We start from the raw sequence: 12,703 nt of genomic DNA, 5'->3' as shown, positions 1-12,703 counted from the left end.
CCGGATACAGGATTTTTTTTTAAAGATCTTCACCTTTGCTGGATATGGCGAATGTTGACATTCCAGTTTCTAACTAAAAAAAAACCAAGGCAGAAAGACTTGGAATGAAAAAATGTGGTATAACCCCATGGTCTTGGTGGAGGTTTGCACTCTCTGGGTGCTTCCAGTTTTAACATGAAATAATTACTCTCTCTCCCCATCCATTGCCCATATGAAATGGCATAGGTTTTTAAAAAATCACTCTGTTCTGATGCCCAATCATGTGCATGTGGGTCCTCCTAGTTGTCTGTTATTATACACATGAACGGTGTGACGTGTGCCATGTGCGTTATGCCCTTTTTTGGGGGGAAACATTGGGGGGGAAGCCAATGCAAATCAAATAGTGGTGTTGGGAAAGAATAAACGAAACACACGGACCTGTAGACTACCGTTGTTCACACTCAACATGCCGAAAACTTGTGTTGCCGGCTGTTCAAATAATATAGCCAAAAAGCCGTGGCTGAAGCATGGACTGTGTTCATTTATGCTAGCCGATGTAGCATATAAGTTAATGAGACATTCGGTTTGCTTTCCCCCAAAAAGGGGCGTAACACACATTCATGAGCAAAGTACTTGGATGGCCATTCATGTGTATCACACTAGTCTAACCATTGACCGATTAAAATGGTGATATTTTTGTCTCTGGCCCTGATGCTCACCAGTGTGTGTGTAGTGTTTTGGAGAAACTGATGTGCCCCCTCAAATTGTTTCTTCCAGCTGTCGACTTCACGTACGACGGAAACAAGGCTCTATTTAAGAATGTGGACTTTGGTATTGACCTGGAATCCCGAAGTAAGTTCATTAACTGTAGATGTTAGAATACTTGACATCAGATACTGCCAATTAAATCTTCAAGGGGTGTTTATAAATGTAATGGGAAATGATTTAATAGTAATGCAACACTCTCTTTTTCAGTTTGCATTGTCGGCCCTAATGGAGTTGGGAAGAGTACATTGCTGCTGCTTCTGACTGGAAAGTTGACTCCTGTAAGTAGGAAGGGAAGAGTTGCCTCTTTTACATTGCCATCTTGTGTGAAATAATTCGAAGACACTAACTCTCTTTGTATCATTATTGTAGACAAAAGGAGAGATGAGGAAGAACCATCGCTTGGTGAGTTATATATAGTATGTTGTCTTCTGTATGTGTGCTATACAACTGGTAGTCTAACATAGATTGCAAAGGAACTTAAAATCAAAGAAAAATGTGCGTCAAGCACCATATAATCAGAGATTCTTTAAGTGAGATATGCCATTGTAATAGGTTGCTATGGGCACCTAACATGACCAGGTTCCGGTCTGCCTTAAGGGGCGTGTCATAATACTCCTAGCATTGAATAGAACAGTCCTTAGGTCTGCCTAGGTCTGCCTAAAGGGGGATTTCCCCCCCTCCCCCTTGCAATAGTAGAACCCGGAAACAATTGGCCAATGGAACCTCTCTCTCTCTACTCTCTCTGATATAATCGTATCAAACACCATCATAACTGTGAAAATAGTTCTACATTGTGTCTTTGTGATTTTTCTGACATGTCATCAAAACTAATCCAGTGATCTGAATGGACAACAAAGCTCCATACAAAGTCGATTTCAACATGGTAAATAACCACACTATATCATTTGATAAGTTTTAACTGGTTATTGATATTGCCAGCTATAATATACAATATATTTCAAAATATATTCCAAACAAAAAAAAGTCTGGCCAACATGCCCATCTCTATTTTAAATTCTCTCATTAATTGGAGCCAATTTAATTCGATAAGTTTCAACATCTCAATGGGGAGAGTTTGTGAATGTCTTGTCTTTGATAAGCGCTGTAAAAAATAAAATGTACGTACACTCAACCGTAACCTTCTATCTTCCCAGAAAATGGGCTTCTTCAACCAGTTTAATATTATGCAAATGAGGAGCAAATTTCGCCTGTGGCGGTCAACCATCACATCACATATCAAATCATACCAAATCAGCAACATAATGCTTCATTCTATTTGATCCAGTGTGGCGACCTGATGACAATTGAGCTGTCAGAATGGAACACTGAATTTCGCCTCTCCTCACTTCACCTGTACGTGGCCCTAGCGTTAACCATAACCTTCCGTCTTCCCAGAAAATGGGCTTCTTCAACCAGCAGTACGCCGACCAGCTGAACATGGAGGAGTCGGCCACGGAGTACCTGCAGAGGAACTTCAACCTGCCCTACCAGGACAGCAGGAAGTGTCTGGGCCGCTTCGGCCTGGAGAGCCACGCCCACACCATCCAGATCTCCAAACTCTCCGGTAACCAACCATAGCAACATACATGCATCACTTGGCAACCAATTGGCCTTTTTTCACGTGACCTCGGTCGCTTACGTTTCATTGGCAGTGGCATGGGCATAAACTTCAATAGGGATGCACCGATACTGCTCATTGTACTCGTACTCGTCAAGCACTTGCCGATACCAGGAACGATACTGCTATTACACAAAACAATGCAAAATCTTGTCACATTCTGTGGACTTGAAAGTAGCATGGAAAAAAGTGCCACCTCATACATTTACTATTATTTAAATCCACATGGAAATGGACAATAAAAATATCACAGGTGGAAAAAACAAGGCCATGCATTTATTTTCATTGTATTTTGGTGGTAAAAGGTAGCGGTATCGGTACTCGGTATCGGCAAGTACACACATTAATGTACTCGTCAGGCTTGTACGAAATTCAGAATTTCTGAATTAAATTCAATTCAGGAAGTGGAATTGAATTTGAATTGAATTGACTCCACCCCTACAGGATGTTGAATTGAACTGAATTTGAATGACAGGAAATGGAATTCAAAATGGAATTGAAACTCACTGCAATTCAGGAAGTGGATGAACACACAACTTCTGTGTTTTCAAAATAATAAAATACAACAATAACAGTGTAACTAAGTACAATAGCATTAACAAAAATATATATTGCTAATAAATTTAACTACAAATGTATTCAGTATTTAAAATGATTAGTAAATGTTGTATAAACCATGCAGGCCCCTATTGTGATTTTCAGCAGTTGCATGTATAATAATTATTGTTATGCAAGGCCTACAGATGACTTTCACACTTCTTATTTGTTATGTACCAAAATGTATGTAAATATTACCACCTAAGGTCTACAGAAAAATAGAGAATGGCATTGTACTAACTCAAAATGGAAGTTAAAAAACCCGAGAGTCAAATAATTACCTACCCAAATCCTAAAGCACTGCTAGGAAGCAGCCCAACAGGTGACCTAAGGGGGCTACAATTCACTCTTCCCACCCACCTTGCAGTGCCGGGAATAGACACATGCTTATAAATATACAGCACCACATAGTGTTCTTATTTTGTCATTACTTTGAGTTTCTTTGAATTTTACACCACCACCCAGAGATGGGCAAAGACGCAACTAAATGTATTTCAAAAATACAACAAAATACAATGTTACAAATACATTACAAAATACATAACAGTAAATGTATCAATAATCAAAATACTGTATTTTGCATTTCAAATACACAAAATACAACAGAAACTAGGTATGTGGGTGTGTCCTGACTTTCAAGCTAATGAGTCTAGCTATTTGGTGTAGCGGTTAGAGCCCCAGTTTTGCATGCCAGAAGTTCAAGGTTCGAGTCTCAGCAAGGAAACTCAATTTCCCTTCGCTACTCAATGGCTTGTATGGCATGACAAAAAATAACAATTCAATTCACTTATATTACACAATAAAAGGTAGTCTTACTTTAAAGCACACAACCTCCTGTGTAACCATTATTTCCAGTCATTAAACAAACAATAATGTTAAGTTCTTGTAATTATGGAGAAGGCTGTATAAACAATGGGCTACTTGGCACAACTAGCATTTTAAAAAAGGTACAGATATGTCAAGGTCTGTATGTGAGTTCAATAAACAAGAAAGTGTATCTTGTAAATTATGTCCACGCATCTTGCAAAGCGTCACTAATGCACCATTTGTGGCCTTAGAGCGCCATCTTGTGGGTGATGCATGGTGCAGAATTAGTAATGATCATGGTTGCACCACAGTGGGTTTACATACAGTGTTGAATCTCGCCCTCCAACCCGTGCCTGCAGTTCACCTAGGGAGCGCTGTCGAGACAGCAGAGCTCATAAGGCTGGCGCTAATAACTTGACATTGTGCTCGCTGTCGGCTGAAACTTGACAATATTACTGTAAGTTCTGAAAAACCAATGTGGATTTCAATGAAATGTACAATAACCTGGGAGTTATGTCCTTCTGATTTCCTACAGCTTTGGCATTTATGAGTCAGGCTCCGCTAGCATCTTGCTAATAAAATTGCTTTACGGCCGTCGTGATCTCAGCAATGCAGCCGGCCGACCAATCCAAACGCAGTGTGTGAAGCCACTCGTGACGTCATATTGACAATAAAGTCGTATTTTACAAAGATCCAGCGAGTTTAAACATTCAAACTAAGTGCTGTTTGAAAGGATAATCTATCCTGCCTTTTGGAAAAATAAATTGAAACGATGATACCAATTCTCTCCCAAAGCAATGGCAGCATCGTGGTTGAGCTCCATGGGACCCCATTCATTTCAACAGCCTCTGCGCTCCTCTGCGCTGTCTGGATGGCGCCACTTAGTGGACAGTGCCACCCGGAAAAAGTCGCGAGATTCCTCACTCATACTACCCATAAACACTCTCTGGTTGCACCTTTGGTGCTTAGCATGGCAATTTCAATTATTGATGATATTTTATCAAGAGTGGCGATTTTTTATCCAACAGCATATTTTCAATAATTCCGAATTTTGAGGCTGGTTATTCCTTAGTAACTCGTAGTCAGGTACTCACCTGCCAATGTTACCTGGGAATTGAACTGTCAATCTTTGGAGTCCTTCACCCCTTTCCCAGACAAACACGTTTACATTCCAATAAGTTATAGCTACAAGCATCACTTACATACTATTTGATCCGTGTTCCTACTATGTAATTGCATTGTTCAGGAGAAAGTAGGCTATTGTATTTTCTCTTATTTTGAAAATTCAAAATACAGGGGGGGAAGTATTTTGATACAAACTTCAAATACTTGTAATTCACTGACATGAAATACAAAATTCAAAATACTATGTTCTATTTCGAAATGTATTTTAATTGAAGTATTCGAGATACTGACCATCCCTGCTACCACCTAGTGTCAGTATTATGTCATTGCTTTGAATTTCTTAGAATTTAAATTCTGTGAAATTCAGTTTCCTGCCATTCCAATTCGAATTGCAATTCCATTTCCTGTTTGGAATTTCAATTCAATTCATATTGAAATTCAAGAATTGAATTTGATTTTTGGGGTCATTCTCAATTCAATTCGGAATTTCGTACATGCCTGGTACTCGTACTTGTACGGTTTTCACAAATGTGGTATCGGTGCATCCCTAAACTTCAACCCAGGGATGGGCAAAGATACAATACAAAATTCGTAACAGTCAACCGTACCAAATAGTTACAAAATACATCTGTGGTAGTTTATTTTGTATTTGTATCTATTTTGTATTTTCAATGATGGAGATGGAGTGATCATCTCTAGGGTTGTGGGTGTGTCTTGACTGTCATGCCAACGAGCCTGGCTCTTTGGTGTTGCGGTCAGAGCCCCTTTTTGGTATACCATAAGGTCCGGGTTTGAGTCTCTCCTTACTTTGCTTCACAAACAGTGACTTGTAAGACTTGACTAACAGTTAAATTAATGCAATGATTGGATTCAGTTTAACAACAATAAAATATATTTGAGCCACACAAACTCCTGTATAACCACAATTTCCAATAATTGAATGCACAATAATGTTCAGATCTTGTAATTTATGGAGAAGGCTGTATAAACAATGGGCCACTTGGGTAACTTTCAGCACAACTAAGTTTCTTGTGCTGTATGTGTTTAGTAAACTAGAAAGTGGCCATGTATCTTGCAAAGTTTTACTGATGCACCATTTGTGGTCTTAAGAGTGCTATCTTTAGTGGAGCAGAGTTAGTAACAGTTTTGCCAGATGATAAATGCTGAATTATCGTACCAAGACCAGGGTTTCTTCACATTTTGGATCACCAAATATAAGACTTTTTAAGACAAATATAAGACCTCTGATGATAAAATATAAGACCACCGCTCGGGGTGAGGCATTGCAATATTGCTAATGTTATTAGTTTGCATTGCTATAATGAAATGTAGGCCTAGTACATAAGTATATATAATAAACAATATTATATGACTACTGTGCTTTTATAGTGTAGCCTAGGGTAAACACAGTGTAAGCAGTAGCAAGGTGTAACTGATCTGTAGGCCTACAGACACCATGCATGCATATGGTCAGTTAACTGACAACTGGCATTTAATTGAGGGTCCCACGCATGTTTTGACGGCCTATGGAAAAATCAGATGAATGTTCATCAAATGCCTTTAAATGTACACATTAAAAATGGCTCAACAATTCATCATTTCTGATGGATAAATAGATGAATGCACTTTGCTATTTAAAAGGGTTAAATGTATGACTACTCTGAGTGCCGTTCCTCCTCCTCCAGCTCGCTTTATCAGAGACGGGTAGCAGAAGCAAGCGTTCTACTTTGAGCTTAGCCTGTCTGTAGTTAGTTGTTCTCTAGAATGTGCGCAAGAAACAGCGCACAACTTGGAAGCGATTTCCAGCATGTCCATAACAAGCATTTAGCGCGTTTACCGTTGCCCATCTGGTTACCGATTTGGACATTACGCACCTCGCCAGATCATTGGCTTCGTACATATTCTGTTACTCATCCGATTTCGTATTGCCTCGCGCTCACTTCCTCATGCTGCCATCATGTTAACGAAATCATTTTGCATTTGACAGAGGCATCAAATAGCCTGTCACGTATCTAGAGGCGATTTTGAAAGTGTAGGCTATTGTATGAAGGAACAATTATTTTCGAATACGGTCATAATGGACTTTATGAAATGAACCCTTTACATTTAGCAAACGCTTCTACCCAAACGCGAGGGCATGGCTAACATGCTTACGATAGACAACATTCAAAACTTACACTCAACGACTGATTAGGCTATGCGTCCTCCCGACACAGTTAACATCAAGCTTCATATTCCGACGTTGCTTTGGATAGCAGCTAACCGTTTTATTTCTTGTCCTCAAGCCACATTACACTGAACGTGCATCTATCTACCCATCTCGATTCACGTTCATATTTTTTCGACCACTTTTTTGACTGTTTCTACTAGAACATGCAAGTAGGCTAGACGCTGCGCCCACAGGTCTGCGGTTGCCCCCCGCTGTGTGGCCAGCGGGCTGCGCTGCGCCACAAACACAGATCCGTTTCCTCTACTTTTCCGCATCTTGATAAGGGACGTATGCCGGTTAAATAAGGTTTATAGCGTCAAAAAATAGACCTTTTTTCTTACACTCAAGCTACCCAGATGAAATATAAGACCTCCCACGTAAATATAATACCACACGAGTTGGCGAAATATAATGCTTTATAAGACCTTAAAAAACAAATATTAAAAGTAAGACTTTATAAGACTTTTTAAGGATCCGCGGAGACCCTGAAGACGTCAAAATTATCGTTTTGGGGGGGTTTTTTGGGAGAAAATTACCATACAAGACCCAAATTGTTGTTTCAAGGCATCTAAATGAACTGAATGGCAACTCTGAAAGTATTGTACTTCATGTTTTTTTGATGGTAGAGGACAAAATGATGGTACAAATACGATAATTATTGTACATCTGGCAACACTGATTAGTAATGATCTAGGTTGCCTCTTTGGCTCTTTGCACAAGTGCTTGTCAGTGTTAATTTTGTCAGCTTTTTTTTATTTAGTCTTAGTCTTAGTCACAATGACGAAAATCAATTTTAGTCTTAGTCATATTTTAGTCATTGCCTTCCCAATTTAGTCTTAATTTTTGTCTAAATGACGAAAATCAATTTTAGTCTTAGTCAATTTTTTGTCATTTTAGTCACACTGTACATAACACTGTACATAATAGAACTTCTCCACACACTGCTTCTCTTTTTAACATGTATCATTGACTGTACAGAATAAACCTTCTCCGCACACTGCTTCTCTTTTTAACATATATCACACTGTGCAGAATGAAACGTCTTCACACACTGGTTCTCTTTTTCTCTATTTTATATGACACCAGTGTTAATTTAGTCAGCAGTTTTAACCTTTAGTCTTAGTCACAATGACGAAAATCAATTTTAGTCTTAGTCATATTTTAGTCATTGCCTTCCCAATTTAGTCTTAGTCTTAGTCTAAATGACGAAAATCAAAAAAGGGCTTTGACGAAATATTTTAGTCATGGTTGACGAAATTAACACTGGTGCTTGTACATCCCAATGTTAGTTACCTCAAGCCATTTGATCTTGATTTGATTTTGTATTTTGAAAATACAAATACAGAGGAAACAAGTATTGTAATACGAAAAGCAAATACATGTAGCACTCACTTAAATTAAATACAAAAGACAAAAATACCTGAACGAAAATATCTCTCATCCTGGTTTAGACAGCACTGTTTTCTATAAAACCAGAACTTATGTGACATTGCCGGGAAAAGGGCTAATTTGTTAGCACTAAAAGAAAATGATAGTATAGTTCAGTTCATTGTTGTATGTACATTATGGCCGTATATGTTTTGGCTTATCCACAAGGAAGTGCACTTGTACTACTGTGTGTTTGGTCAGCTTTACTGTCAGTTTTGTCATGTCTCTGCAGCCTCTTACTGCAGATGGGGTCGCCGGCGGGCCTATTCACTGTTTGCTGAATACTCAACTGCATTATAACATTGCCATGACAATTACATTTTGCAATGACATTACTTAACAGATTAATACATAGCCATTACACATTTGGTGAAAGTAAGGTTATAACAGGCTCTGCACTAAGGGGTTAAGGAAAGGTAAACAATTGTACATGTTGCTTCAATCTGTGTTTAATTCTGATTCTTCAGGAGGTCAGAAGGCAAGAGTGGTGTTTGCTGAGCTGTCATGCAGGCAACCTGACGTATTGATTCTGGTGAGTTTCACCTCCTTGTTTTTTTCACATCCCATTGATACTAGGTTAAGGTGCTTTGTTGCAACCAAATCTGATGTCTTTACCTATTGTTGAATCTTGCTTTCACATCCCCAGGGCCCAGATAGAGCTTACCAGGATATGGGAATTTGCTGTAACCAAATGTGATGTCTTTCTCCATTGTTGAATCTTAAGTTGTTCTCCTCTTCTGTTCAATAGGATGAGCCCACCAATAACTTGGACATTGAGTCAATCGATGCCTTATCTGATGCCATCAATGAATACAAAGGAGGTATGTTCTCTACAATACAGTATGTTATGCAACATCATCTTGTGTTCTGGTTTTGGTAGACTTAGAGGCTGTGGAGTTACCATTTCTAGCCAAAAGAATGGTGCTGTAGTAGTTAATCCATTCAAATCGAAACAAAGCAAACAGTGATTAATGGTATAAGATTCATTGGATTTGTTTCTAATTTAACTCACTGGCGTCTTTCGTAAGACACATTGTACTTTTACTGTCCAGTAAAAGTACAATGTACTTTTTGTGTACAGGTACTTTGTGTTCAGGATCGACATTTTGTATTCAGGAGACACCCGTGTGAGGTTTTGTACTGGTGTTACCATTGCAAAGACAACAAAGCAGTGAATTCCACTGTTAACTCTTAATTACCATTGTCAGCCTCTTCCCAGCTGTGGTCATTGTGAGCTAGCCATGTCTAAAAAGTTTCTTATACAGTGCTTGTCAATCATGATTGACACCTTCAACGACCTGTATTCGGCTGTTGTTACTGGTATTAACCAGTCATTTCTAAACTGTATACTTTTGATTAATGCCAATTTTCGCCTGGTTTCCCAGCTGTTATCATCGTGAGCCACGACGCTCGCTTGATCACGGAGACAAGCTGTCAGCTGTGGGTGGTGGAGGACCGCTGCATCAACGCTGTGGACGGAGACTTCGATGACTACAAGCGGGAGGTTCTCGAGTCCCTAGGGGAGACGCTAGTGAACAAAAACATCGATCCTTGAACACACGACTACTTGGCAAATTAATAAAATAACAAGAAAAAAAAGCCCTGACATGAACTCTGGCCATATAACAACTTGACTGATGTACTGCATTTGGCTGCTTTTGCAAATTAATAAAATGTCTGATTTCCGTGAACTGTATGCCGACTCTAAGAAAGCCCAGGTCATGTGACTATGGGGGTAGTCTTTGAGTTATCTGATTGCTGGGTATTGAGGGAACCATCAAGGCCATAAGAAAACGTGCCACTTGACCAAAAAAAAGGGCTTCATAAATACTTCCATAAGTCAAAATGTAATTACGCTGTTGGGGATTGAGAATACCATCATGTATTATAGCACACCGACCACTCCTCACCTTCCTCCATGAGCTAACCAGCTTGATATGACTGTACACCCATGGAGTAATTGTACATTAGCATAAGGCTGAATACAAGGGTGCCATGCTGAAGACCTTGGCCGCATCATGTATGTACTTTAAATCTGTCATGAAAGACATTCTATACAGGTATTTATGTACACACAGTGATGTGTACACGTGTTGGGTCTGCCTGTGGTACATAGACATTATAGCTCTTAAGAACATCAGCTGCATCTTGTTATATGGGACGTACCATACCACACTCATTGTGAAAGCAAATAAAAATGGATTTTGCATCATAAACGTTATGCATTTCTGTGTTTTATTTATTTGTGCAGAACACAATCAGATTTCCACAAATCTTACATCTTAAAAAGGTCTAATTTGGAATCCACCAAAAGTGGGAACATATTTTGAATGGTTTGAGGGAATTCAATTACAACTGAGTGACAGCCAGCAGAGCCTGATGAGGGGAAATTCAACTCAGAGGTTATTCAAAAGAACAATGTGATTCTGCGCGTTCTTATTCCCAATTATACAACGGTGAACACAACCGTCATGCCTCCATCTCACTAGGTCACAGCTGCTGCTTCAGGTAATTTTTGTACACCTTCTTAACTCGTGCCACTTCCCGTTCGTCTGGATTGAGCGCGCCATACCAGTTATACCAAGGCTCGCCAGTCTGAACGGGGGCCGGGGGCGTAGATCCCACTGCACCATGGGAATTGGAGTAGTCCTGGCCAGAGAAGTCCACATGAGGCACCTGTAAGGACATCAAACCTAATGGAGGAACACACAGAGAAAAAGTTTGCATTATATCAAAATCTAGGATTGAACATCTCAAATTAATATACATATCTAACAAGTATGCACTATAGAATGGAAAATAATACCATGGTCCCGGGCAGATTCCACAGCCTTGTTTAAGTGCTTCTGTTGTCTCATGCACACCCCTGAATTTAAGGGAAACAAACAATTATTCTCTTGAGAGTACAGACCGTATCGACTTAGCTGGATCATTGTCCTTCCGATTAAAAATATAGAATATGTGTGTTAGTACCTGTTCGCGTAGGATCCAAAACCAAGCCTGTGTACGGGCTAACAAACTGTTGTAACAGCTTCACATTCTGTGGGAGAAACACAGGATCATAAGTAATTAAACCATTGCACTTCTATTTGTAGGGAACCAATGATTAAAAGAAAGTTACTTAAACCTGGCAGACCTGGTAGTGAATAATGACATTTGGGTCTCTGCAAATGGGACAGGGGTTGCCACAAATTTTATCTCCTCTCTGAAGAAATAAAACAAGATCAAACCACAAGGTAAACATCATTGTGCCTGGAGGACACAATTGGCACATTAACACATAATTGCCAATCAAGCTCACGTACAATGCAGGTTTTGCGTGTTTTCTGTGGTGGAACACCCCCTTTATGATTCCTCCGGTAGTCGGACCAAACCGGCTTCGTTCCATAGCGTTCAATGTACTCTGCAATGAGAGAAGCAACCCGGTTGTGAATAACAAGCCAGAGGAGCAACAGTAAGATAATCGTCCTTGAGTGCTATGCATATTAAATCAATAGGAAATACATTCACCTTCGCTCTCCAAATATTCCCACGGTCTGTCTTTGTATCGAGACAAAGCGTCAAGAGTGTCAGCAACGTTTTTCTCTGATGATGCAGGGGTGCAAAATTGTCGGTTGACTTGCACACAGGGCATCCCGACTTGGTGGCATCTTATACCAGGTATTGTAATGTGTCCTGCCTTTTAGCGTAAAGAAGGAAAAAACAACAATGTCTATTAAGCCATCCCGGAAAGCATGGAAATGCACAAACGCACAAAAAAACACACAGAAGAGCTCGAGTAAAGGGCAGGCAAGGATGCTAATGTTGCTAGAGCTAGATTATGCTTCCTCTCTATCGATAACGGGTTGGGTAACATAAATTATGCTTGCTTGAATCGTATTTATGACCCGTAAATCACGAGGTGATCACTACATGAGTATTGCGAAAACATTTGTTTGAAAACATACCCGAACCACTTGCAAATGTTGATGTAACAAATTGGTCCGATAAACTAGCCTTCCAATGCTTCTCACGGAGGCCGCCATTTTCCTTGTATGTACAACGTGAGGTCAAAGTTGACGGAAACGGAAGTCTTCGTCATTGGTTGAAAATGTTTGCTTATTTATTGTGCATTTAAACATTTAATGTCACTGTTACATTTTGAAAGGGGTTGTATGTGGAGTTACTTTTCA

At 39.6% G+C, this 12,703-nt stretch overlaps 2 protein-coding genes and 1 long non-coding RNA gene across 4 annotated transcripts in view; 2 read left to right on the top strand and 1 right to left on the bottom strand.

The window, feature by feature from the left end:
- Positions 1–10,227, top strand: part of abcf1 (ATP-binding cassette, sub-family F (GCN20), member 1) — a 32,435-nt gene extending 22,208 nt beyond the window's left edge. The window contains exons 21-27 of one of the 2 annotated variants that reach the window (XM_063185881.1): positions 757–831; positions 955–1,025; positions 1,117–1,149; positions 2,143–2,311; positions 8,999–9,063; positions 9,280–9,352; positions 9,917–10,227. In XM_063185881.1, coding sequence (XP_063041951.1) covers positions 757–831; positions 955–1,025; positions 1,117–1,149; positions 2,143–2,311; positions 8,999–9,063; positions 9,280–9,352; positions 9,917–10,086 — 656 coding nt within the window. In that variant the 3' untranslated portion in view covers positions 10,087–10,227. Of the gene's footprint in view, positions 1–756; positions 832–954; positions 1,026–1,116; positions 1,150–1,901; positions 2,114–2,142; positions 2,312–8,998; positions 9,064–9,279; positions 9,353–9,916 lie in introns of those variants that run through there. The other variant, XM_063185882.1, reaches the window with a different exon arrangement.
- LOC134436604 (uncharacterized) overlaps positions 1–10,747 on the top strand; it is a 265,909-nt gene extending 255,162 nt beyond the window's left edge. Inside the window, exon 2 of the long non-coding RNA XR_010032235.1 lies at positions 10,302–10,747. This is a non-coding gene — a long non-coding RNA (uncharacterized LOC134436604). The remainder of the gene's footprint in view (positions 1–10,301) is intronic.
- Positions 10,746–12,614, bottom strand: mrps18b (mitochondrial ribosomal protein S18B). The gene is made up of 7 exons (XM_063185895.1): positions 12,479–12,614; positions 12,042–12,210; positions 11,837–11,934; positions 11,668–11,736; positions 11,505–11,571; positions 11,338–11,397; positions 10,746–11,224 (listed from the first exon to the last, which is right to left on the bottom strand). Exons 1-7 carry the CDS (start codon positions 12,554–12,556, stop codon positions 11,022–11,024), a joined length of 744 nt encoding a protein of 247 aa, XP_063041965.1. The 5' UTR covers positions 12,557–12,614; the 3' UTR covers positions 10,746–11,021.
- Positions 12,615–12,703: the final 89 nt, after the last annotated feature.

This window comes from Engraulis encrasicolus, chromosome 20 (genome assembly GCF_034702125.1).
Source record: "Engraulis encrasicolus isolate BLACKSEA-1 chromosome 20, IST_EnEncr_1.0, whole genome shotgun sequence".
In the NCBI taxonomy this organism is placed as follows: domain Eukaryota; kingdom Metazoa; phylum Chordata; class Actinopteri; order Clupeiformes; family Engraulidae; genus Engraulis; species Engraulis encrasicolus.
This window is presented reverse-complemented; position numbering and strand designations above follow the sequence as displayed.